This window comes from Cannabis sativa, chromosome X (assembly GCF_029168945.1).
Source record: "Cannabis sativa cultivar Pink pepper isolate KNU-18-1 chromosome X, ASM2916894v1, whole genome shotgun sequence".
Lineage (NCBI taxonomy): Eukaryota > Viridiplantae > Streptophyta > Magnoliopsida > Rosales > Cannabaceae > Cannabis > Cannabis sativa.
The window spans coordinates 48,604,442-48,615,342 of record NC_083610.1 but is presented as its reverse complement, the minus strand read 5'-3'; the positions used below and the strand labels follow the sequence as shown (position 1 = coordinate 48,615,342).

Here is a 10,901-nt window from a genome sequence, read left to right as displayed (position 1 = left end):
AGGGGGGTGTCGACGGTGAGTTATACATTACTCCGTTATACTTTACATACATTTTCTTATTGACAGAAAAAAAAATATATTTTTGAAGGGAATGTGGTGTTTTTCCATTTTCGTGTACTTAATAGTTTCATTTTGTCTCAGGTGTGGAGGTTGAGGTGGTGAAGGGAGTTTGCATATCTTTGTCGAGGTATTTCTTTGTCTCTCTCTCTCTCTATCTCTCTCGTCTCTCGGTTCCGTGTTTAAGGGAGTTTGCATTTCTTTACGTGTCTCCCCTGTGCATGTGTTGTGGTTCTTAGTGTGGAATGTACTGTGTGTTATGAGTTTTTTGTTTTAGTTATTTATGAATATGTGATTTGGTATTTTGATTGAGTTTGTTGCAATAAAGAGTTGCATTGTTTAAATTGAATTAGTTGCATTGTACTATAATTTAGGGGTTTTGATTTGGGTATTTTGATGTATGTATTTTTGGAATGTGTTAGTTGATTCGGTTGGATTTTAAATATTTGGGAATATGATAAATGGAGATTTTTTGAGCAATATGACAAAAAAATAATGCATGAGTTCTATAATATTAGGCTGGATGGTCTTTTAGTGATCTTATGATTGTGGAAATGATTTGGCTTTATTTGTTGTTTTTGGGATAAAATATGAAATCATCAAATATTGGTAAGTATGGTACCCGATTTTAGAGGCACTATACTCATACAATTTAAAGATCGTAATAGAAGTAGGAGATTAATATAAATAGGAGATATTATGAAACCAAACAATTTGTATCAAACAAAACAAGTTGTGTATTGAACTAAAAACTTAACACACATAAATTAGGAATACTATTAAAAATTCGGATAACAATAACTGAAAAAAATATCTGTTTAAAATTTTTGCAACCCCATCAAAGCTTAATGTGCATACTTGAGGGTATTGTAATCCAGTTCCTGGTCTTACAGTTCCTTGTCAATTATTTTTTTCTTTTTTCATGAGTGTACAGACCAAACTCCTAAACACCTTCAATTGACCTTCGCATTGCCTATAAACACAAATTTTGTATAATCTTTTGGGCCATACAAAAATCCTTAGTAAATGCTTGTCCTTTTTCAATTACAAATTTTGTATAATCCTTTGGCCATACAAGAAACTATATTTTACAACTTGTAAGAAAGATGTGATTCGAATTCAGTTTAGTGGCTTGAGAGGATCAAATTCTAGGTTGCTACTTGTATTTATAAAACAAAATACTTTGACAACTTTCTTTCTTAGATCTTTGTAGAGAATGGGGAAGTTTTCTGTACTAATTATGCTTCTTCTTTTTTTTGTGCCTTTACTGCATTTTGCATAAGTTTGGTACTGTACTTTGTTGGTGTTTTGTGTCCACGGATTTCCTCCACCATGAGTGAGAGGTCTCAATATATTTGGGAGGAGGTCACCCGTGGACATGTGAACCTTTTTGTCTCTTTTCGAAAAAATTAGAAATTGTTGTAATCTTTTTGACCATTGGCAAACTTCATGCTTAATTGAGGCCCTAAGAACCTCAAGATCTAGAGTTCCAAGATTTAATTGAGAAGGTCAATAATTTTTTCTAAATTTTATGTTACATATGTTGGCATCATTGTATGTTAAAAGTGAATACTGTATAACTGACTTTACTGTGATGTTATTGTAATAGTATAGTATGTAAGGAAAATATGCTTACTTGTTGCGAAGGGAGACTAACAAGTTACAGAATCCATTATTTAGGCATATTGGTACATTGTACTTAACAGTTTCCATATAGTACATTTAACAAATAGACTATAGTACATATAATGATAGTATGTTATATAGGAAGAGATGCTTACCTGTTATTGTACACATATAGGAAATTAAGTGTCGGGATGTCATGAATACACTGAAATGTTAGACGATTGCATGAATTATTCAAAGTCTTTGTCTTCCAATATTTTAGTGTTTTGAATGTTTGTTAATTTAAGTTATTTTGTCTTGTGTAATAGGTTTATAAAATGGTATTTAAACGGAAGAGGGGGGCTGCTGCAGACAAAAAGGATGCAGCAGAGATAAAGAAGAAGGATCCGAAGGAAGCTTGGCCGAAGTACTAGTGAGTTATTTGTGGCAGTTATTTTAGTGGTAATATTTTTTGGTTTTGAAAATAATATTTATAATTCCATTCCTTTCTTTAATTGATGCAGCCAAGCCAATTTCTATGCTTATGCTGATGCACACAAAGAGAAACCTAAAGCAGATGTGAGTGACTTGGACTGTGTTATGGATCTTTTATTTTTTATCTTTGATTTAGCGTACTTTTGTTAATAATCGAGTCTTAATATTGCAGGTGCTTCGTAGTTTTAAGGAGCAATTCAAGCTTCTTACCGATGAAGAGATTGAGAATTGGGCTGCATACGAAGTCGAGGCTTCCCCCTCCAAGGTTGGTGGTAGAGGGAAAGGGAAGAAGGTGAAGGAGACATTATCTGCTGAGCCAGGGATTGACAACAACGAAGGTGTGGGGGACGTTCAAGTTTCTGGTCGTTGCTCATTCGAGCGTTTGGGGAGAATAGTCCCACTGCTCAACGAGGGTCAAAAAGAAATGGTGAGAAATGCCGGTTTCTCAACATTTTTAAGGGAGGATGCCCCGTACATAGACGCTAAGATAGTTAGTTGGCTGATCGATCACGTGGATCCAACCACTTCTCGGCTGGAGATATTTGGAAGAACAATCCAACTATCCGCCAAGCTGTTTGAGGATGTCATGGGAATCCGGGATGGCGGAGAACCCGTGGCAACCGAAAGTGAGCGTGACCTGGTTGAGTTTGACGTCCTCTTCAAGGCCAAGGACTATAGGTATTCCCTGACTTTGCTGGAGAATGAGCTCAGGGAAACCAGCGACAGTGACTACCTGTTTCTCATTAAGTTTCTCCTTGTCTGTATTGGAACTGTGTTGCTGCCGAAGAATGGTACCGAGGTCAGCACTAGCTACATGCATTCTTTAGTTGACATAAGGTCAATTAAGAAGAAGAATTGGGCGACTGCCGGATATCGATATCTAATGAGCTTTCTACACCGGTACAAGACGAAGAACACCAAAAATGTCTCCGGTTGCACGATATTTTTACAGGTAATTTTTCGAATTATTGTGATGGTAGTAATTTTATTCTCTCGTGTACTGGTGTGGTAATATATGTATGCACTTTTGTTTGGTGGCAGCTTGTATATTTGACGCACGTAGACTGGACTGCTACTCACGTGGACCGAACTGTGGCTCCAATTGACTTTTGGACCACAAAACACTGCAAGTCAGTGTACAAGTGGATTCGAGACCAGGGTGGTCACACAAGTGGAAAGGTACATTTAGTACTTCAATTTTCTAATGCGTTAGAATTTTATTTGAGAGATATGCTTACTAGTTTTTTTGGTGTACTAAGCAGGTGAAGTTGACTAACACGTATGTGTTACTGCCAAGTTTTGAATCCGCTGCAGTTGGGCAACCCACAAATGACGCAATATACAAAGCTGTGTGTGAGTTGAAAGATGAGGTCTTCCGGCTTGATTTGAAGGTGAGCAGCGCAAAAGAGTCATCGAAGGTACTCTCCACTTACCTTGGGAAGGGGACTATGAAAGAAGTGTTGGAGATACCTGAGACGAGCAAAGTTCAGCGCTCGCTTTCGTTCAACGGGGAGACCGAGAAGAAGGATGACGTCGGTGTCGAGGAAAAGGATGGTGAAGGGACGAAGGATGACGTGGTTGTCGAGGAAAAGGATGGTGAAGGGACGAAGGATGACGTGGGTGTCGAGGAAAAGGATGGTGAAGGGACGAAGGATCAATTGGAAGAGGATGTTGATGATGTAGAGAGTGTCCCTTCACTTAATCTATCAGAAGAGAAGGTCGTTGTTCCAACTAAGGTGGTTGTTTCTGATGATTCGTTTGAGGTTATGAACTTTTGGGGAGAAGATCTCCCCGCTATTGTAAAAGAGGAAGTTGAGCAGACAGTGAAGGATGATTTTGATGATGCTGCGTTCGAAAGATTCAAAGAATCTGGAGGGAAGGTGATTGGTCCGTTCACTGTGAAGAAGGGTTACTCAAATCAACAGTACGAGTTGTTCCGTTACATTTTCTCTAGCGCCAATGATCCGAGGTAATCTCATGTGTCATGATTACTGTGTACGTAGTTGATATTAGTACATTCGTTTCATTGTTGATTATTTGTTTGGTATTTCAGTGAAGTGTTAGCCCATTTTGGGAAGGTTGAGGTCGAGCGGATGTATTTCAAATGCATGAAACCCGAGACCGATATATCACACAGTGTACGTAGAAGTTGGCATTTGGGTGCTTTGAAATTTGTAGTTCATTATTTTAGTTAATGCCATTTACAAATTGTATGAATGACAACATAACGGATATTGTTTGTGTAAATGTCAGCTCATTGATTGCTTTGCTCAAATCATGAATTTTCGAGAGAAGAAGCGCAACGGCATTGGAAGTAAGAGAACTTGGTTTATGCCCACCAGAATTTCGGTATGAAATTTGATATTTAAAAGTGGACATGAATCTTTTGTATTTGTGCTGTAAACTCTGTTAAATCTATGTTTTTATTTAAAATGTAATCTATTATGTGTGCTTATTGTGCAGAGCAAGTTACTTGGAAGATCGATGACTGTGGAGAGGATGGCGAAGCAGCAAGAGTGGTCCACTCTTTATTACGATGCAGATTTGAGTTTATGTCACACTGTAATTTGCATTTTCTTGAAACTTTTGTGTTGAATCAAATGTGTGTAGTTCAATTTTCCGATGACGTTGTTTGTTTTACTTTGTCGCAGATGGTGGTACCCCTACTGGATACCGAGAGTGCTCCGCACTGGTTTGCGGCGAATGTGAGCATGGTTAATACAACAGTGGAAATTAGGGACTCGTTGTCTTCTGCAATGCATAAGAGGTCACGTCGGAGCACCTGCGTAGAGATGGTATGCACGTGTGTACACGGTTTGCCGTTTTATTAGTGTAATTGCACTAATCTCAACTGTGATTGTTTTAATTTTTTTGCAGCTCCAGACTTTGGACCAATTGTTTGCCCCTGTCAAGCCAGGAGACCTGAATTTCAGCGAGTTTGTAATTATTTCTTCAAGCAAGGACTACCCACAACAACAAAATGGCCACGATTGTGGAATGTTTGTAATGAAGTACATGGAATCACTGTTCGAGGAAAATGAAATATTGGAAGAGGTAATGTAATGTTGATTTCTTTAGTTTAAGTTTTCATCCTGTTAACTAACTGTTTATATTGTGAAAATTGAGTTGTCAATCTATTTTTTGATGGATTTGTTTCTATGGATTTGGTTGTCATGTGTATTACTGAATTGGTTTCCTAATGTACACTGCAGTTTGATCCTATTGAAGCGAGACTGGATTGTGTTGGGAAAATTGTCACCCACGAGAGTAACAAGGCTAAACATGCTGTGATGGAGGGAGTTAAGAAGCAATTTGGATTGAGCAAAACCAAAGTTCTTCCATCAACATCTACAACTATAGCATTACGTAGTCCATCAAGGTCTCCTCGAGACTCCCGATTCAAGACACGGCGAAGGCCAGGTCCGAAACCATGTGGACTGGCAAGAGCAAGTCCCCGAAAACACGTCATTCTAAAAGGCTGGCCATAAGTAACAAGTAGTATATTACAATGGTTAGAAAAGTTACTTTATTTATATATTTACTATGTTCAGTACAATGGTTACAAAAGTTAGGTTTTAGGTCGTAAATTATATTTAGTCAGTCATGTTATATACTTGCATCATACTACTGTTAGGTGATTTGGAATTGCACTAATGTTGGTGATTTTATAATTTACTATAGGGTAAGACTTGTGGTAGTTTTTAGAATTTGGTGGAACTGATTATTATTATTGTATGGTCATTATTACTATTATTGTGAATATTATTTCGGTTGTTATACTTTGCCATTACTATTAGGTTTTGGATTTTTTTTTACCATAACAATATGTGAAGTACATTATTCTGAAAATGAAACTAACCAATTTTACATTCCTTTTCGCACTATCTGTTTTAGTCCAATGATGTCCATAGCCAAAATAATAATAATACTTATACTTATGTACTTTCCCATTATTATTGTGAATATTATTACTGTTGTAATATTTTGCCAGTACTATTAGGTTTTGGATAGTGAAGTACATTATTTTCAAAATGAAATTGACCAATTTTACTCCAATTATGTCCAAAATAATAAAAATACCTACAATCAACAACGAAGGCATTAATTCTGGCCTTGGACATAAATTTGGATCAAAAAGAGTAAGTACAGTACAGTTATGAGAAATAATAACTCTGTCACACAATTTCCTTTGTAACAATTTTACCACTTCTAAATAATGTAATTAAAGGCTATAAAAAAAAACTGTTTTCCAAAAATGCAGTGTATTGAACATCAACCTTTACAACAATTATATGGATACCTCCAACATATTAAAAATTAAAAACAATGGTACCAATCTATTCAACATTAAACACATAGTTAAAGTACTGTACAGTAATGAGACATAATAACTCTGAATTTCACCATTTCTAAATAATGCAATTAAAAGCTACCAAAATAAATAAAGGTTAGTGTTTTTCAAAAATGCAATGTATTGAACATCAACGTTTGAAAATGGTAGCAATCTATTAAACATTAAACTTTGAAAAAAAAAGTTGAAGTATTTTTAAAATGCAAATTAGTGAAACACAACAATATTGACTAAGTTATTATGACACTTTTTGGATTATATTGTGAAAATTACCGATATTTATCTTTAAATCCTAGTATTTCACACTAGATTAATTACTGTACTACGCACATATTGACATTCACAATCAATGACGAAATAGTAATTAAGAAATTTTTAATAGAACCAACTTAAATGCCTACCTTTCCTTTGAATTACGTCCTTAAAAAACATAAAATAAACATCATACCACATACAATATCTCTAACGAAATAAAAGTTGGCAAATGATGAAGAGGCAAATAAATATAATGAAATATAATTTTTTAATAATGTTTTCATGGTGCATCTTCTCTTTCTCCAAACTCCTTACTTGGTTTCGCAAACCGAGAGTAGTGTCTGCAGGTTTTTTAGGATGAGCTTGATCGATCCAACAAAAGTAATCACATCCTCGACTTTCGTTGTTCTCCTGAATTTAAAATAAGTACATCACCATATTTACAAAGCCTAGTTTAAAATATTATTAAGGCGTTCGAAGTCTTACATAGTGCGGACATCCAAAGAAGCGACGACCCGGATTTGCTCTACTGCTAGAAGTCCAAACATAAGCTAGATCACCACAGTAGCAATGGGGGTGTCCCCCAAGTGAATTTTTCCATGAAGGGAAATCCCTCTCGAACCCGTAGGGGTCCTCTCCAACCGGCCCACCATGTTTTTTTTTTTAACAAACCAAATTAGGGTGTTAGTGAGGCTTGAAAAGGAGTGTTTCCGTTGACCTTATGGTGGAAATAGGTTGTGAAAATAAATTTAGGGGGGAAACCGAATTTCTTTGAAAACGTTAGAAAGTATATTAAAATTGGGGAGCATATTTCGTGCTTCCTCTCAAATATTTGCTTCAAAGTCTTTGGTGCACTATACTTATATACAAAAAAGTAGTGTCAATCAATCACAAGCAAATTCAATCAAATTAAAATAATATTTTATGTTAACTCTATGAACGAGTTAAAAGTACAACACATAAATATTTCTCCCCACATGAATAAACCACATATACAGCCGGTTTAGTTTGGTTTAATGGAATTGTATGAACTTTCTTATATTTTATGTTATGTCCAAATACAAACTGGTACGGCTAAAGATGGGGTGATATGACACCAATAATAAACATTTTAATAATATTTTCCCATCAATCCATATACGGTCAAATCAGTAGGTTGTACATGAGGAAGCAATTTGACCTAAGACTGTAAAAAACGCTGACATTCGCCTCCCGCATATCTTTTCTTCAAGAGTCTGGCGCACCGTTGTGTCAAATATTATAACACTCATTCCTCGGTCGCCTTGTCCACTCGGGAGGTTAAGGTTCGGTAGGATGACATATTTGGGTGGCCGTTTTGGAAGTAGTTCCCGCCACCCTAGTCCACCCATCCCAAACCTTCGTCAACATTTCCTGAATACACATGTACCACATACATAAAATTTTTAAGAAACAATTTGTAATAATATAATATTGAAATAAATAGACATAAAGAGTTGAGTTATTACCAAAATTTGTTATGAGATGATTTATTGAATTGCTGAAATTCCCTTGATGCACCTACAACACACGGTTGCAGTGCATACCAATCCTTCTGTTTACACATCTTCACTTTGGTGCAACAACAATACATAATTTATTTTTTTAATATATTATACACACGTCTACATATAGGGAGTGAGTTCTCTAGGATAGAAAACAATACGAAATTGTGAAGGAGTAAGGAGAGGTAGAGGGGTATATATAGTACTTGTGGATGTGATTGTTGAGTGTAGTCTTCACAAAAATTTAAAAATAATAATTAATAATATAACCCTAGGTACGGCTACAAATAACCTAAAGCTATTTATTTGACTTTTTCAATCCCTTGAAAAACGTAGTATCAACAAACCCAACCCCCTACTAACTTTTCCTTGGAAGACGTAATTGGAACCAATATGCATGCTCGGTGACAACATTGAATTGGTTCAACCGTGCTAAACAAAAATTATGTATTTAAATAAGGTAAATGTTGCTCCCATTGTTATCACATGTAGCAACAAATATCCTAATATTATGTCCAAATAAACATGTGTGGCCAAATGAATAAGAAATTAAATTAGGATGTTTACTAATAATGAAAACTCAATATTTATTTAAATACGATTTTAATATTTCATTAAAATATTATTCGTTGGAGTAAATATTGCAATAATTTTTGTAAGATTACATTAACGTATCAATCGTTGGAATCAAGATTACAATAATTTTTTGAATACTATATAAATATAGATATTTAATAACAAAACTGTTTAATGTTATGAATACAATAGTAGTTTAAGACAAGAAGTGACTCTAGTAATAAAATCAGGAGAATAGTGAATCCGGTACGCTTCATGATGAACTGAGTACACACTCAGCCCAAACAACCTAAATTCATAGTGCGACTTCTCCCATACTGCATCGGTGTCACTCTGTACAACCCTAGGTCAAACTTGATTCGGTGAGTTCGTTAGAAGAGGAGTGACTCCGGTACCCAACAGCAAACTTCACTACATACTGTGTCACCGCGCATGTAAACACCGCGAGTGACAACGTCAGTACTACGAATGGTTGACTGTCGCGTCGTACAACCCTAGCTCGAACTAGATTCAGTGAGTTTTTTAGGAGGATAGTGACTCCGGTACACCAAAGCTAACTTGACTACATACTGTGTGTCACCTTAACCAAAAAACACCGAATCCAGTTCGACCTGGGGTACCGGAATCAGTACTCTCACAACGAACTAACCGAATCCAGTTCGACCTGGGGTTGTACTGAGTGACACTCAACCATTCCTACTACTCACAATGTGACTTGCGGTGTTTACGGGCCCGGTGACACACAATATGTACTCAAGTTCGCTTTGGGGTACCGGAATCACTACTCTCACAACGAACTAACCGAATCCAGTTCGACCTGGGATTGTACTGAGTGACACTCAACCATTCGTACTACTCACAATGTGACTTGCGGTGTTTACGGGCCCGTCGTCACACAATATGTACTCAAGTTCGCTTTGGGGTACCGGAATCACTACTCTCACAACGAACTAACCGAATCCAGTTCGACCTGGGGTTGTACTGAGTGACACTCAACCATTCGTACTACTCACAATGTGACTTGCGGTGTTTACGGGCCCGTCGTCACACAATATGTAGTCCAGTTCGCTTTGGGGTACCGGAATCACTACTCTCACAACGAACTAACCGAATCCAGTTCGACCTGGGGTTGTACTGAGTGACACTCAACCATTCGTACGACTCACAATGTCACTTGCGGTGTTTACGGGCCCGGTGACACACAATATGTACTCAAGTTCGCTTTGGGGTACCGGAATCACTACTCTCACAACGAACTAACCGAATCCAGTTCGACCTGGGGTTGTACTGAGTGACACTCAACCATTCGTACTACTCACAATGTGACTTGCGGTGTTTACGGGCCCGGTGACACACAATATGTACTCAAGTTCGCTTTGGGGTACCGGAATCACTACTCTCACAACGAACTAACCGAATCCAGTTCGACCTGGGGTTGTACTGAGTGACACTCAACCATTCGTACTACTCACAATGTGACTTGCGGTGTTTACGGGCCCGTCGTCACACAATATGTACTCAAGTTCGCTTTGGGGTACCGGAATCACTACTCTCACAACGAACTAACCGAATCCAGTTCGACCTGGGGTTGTACTGAGTGACACTCAACCATTCGTACTACTCACAATGTGACTTGCGGTGTTTACGGGCCCGGTGACACACAATATGTAGTCCAGTTCGCTTTGGGGTACCGGAATCACTACTCTCCCAACGAACTAATCGAATCCAGTTCGACCTGGGGTTGTACTGAGTGACACTCAACCATTCGTACGACTCACAATGTGACTTGCGGTGTTTACGGGCCCGGTGACACACAATATGTAGTCCAGTTCGCTTTGGGGTACCGGAATCACTACTCTCCCAACGAACTAACCGAATCCAGTTCGACCTGGGGTTGTACTGAGTGACACTCAACCATTCGTACTACTGACATTGTGACTTGCGGTGTTTACGGGCCCGGTGACACACAATATGTACTCAAGTTCGCTTTGGGGTACCGGAATCACTACTCTCCCAACGAACTCACCGAATCCAGTTCG

At 37.7% G+C, this 10,901-nt stretch overlaps 1 protein-coding gene across 1 annotated transcript; it reads left to right on the top strand.

Moving 5' to 3' along the window:
• Positions 1 to 280: 280 nt before the first annotated feature.
• LOC133032252 (uncharacterized) lies at positions 281 to 5,645 on the top strand. Its single transcript, XM_061106132.1, has 11 exons — positions 281 to 2,095; positions 2,187 to 2,241; positions 2,330 to 3,109; positions 3,199 to 3,336; positions 3,420 to 4,126; positions 4,211 to 4,295; positions 4,411 to 4,506; positions 4,621 to 4,719; positions 4,809 to 4,952; positions 5,035 to 5,211; positions 5,370 to 5,645. The coding sequence occupies exons 1-11, from the start codon at positions 2,001 to 2,003 to the stop codon at positions 5,643 to 5,645; spliced, it is 2,652 nt and encodes an 883-aa protein (XP_060962115.1). The 5' UTR covers positions 281 to 2,000.
• The last annotated feature ends 5,256 nt before the right edge of the window (positions 5,646 to 10,901 follow it).

Coding starts and splice junctions, on each gene's coding strand:
- LOC133032252 (XM_061106132.1), top strand. CDS start 2,001: ATGGTATTTAAACGGAAGAGGGGGGCTGCTGCAGACAAAAAGGATGCA. Junction 3,110..3,198: donor GTTGCACGATATTTTTACAG/GTAATTTTTCGA, acceptor GTTTGGTGGCAG/CTTGTATATTTGACGCACGT. Junction 4,507..4,620: donor TTATGCCCACCAGAATTTCG/GTATGAAATTTG, acceptor CTTATTGTGCAG/AGCAAGTTACTTGGAAGATC.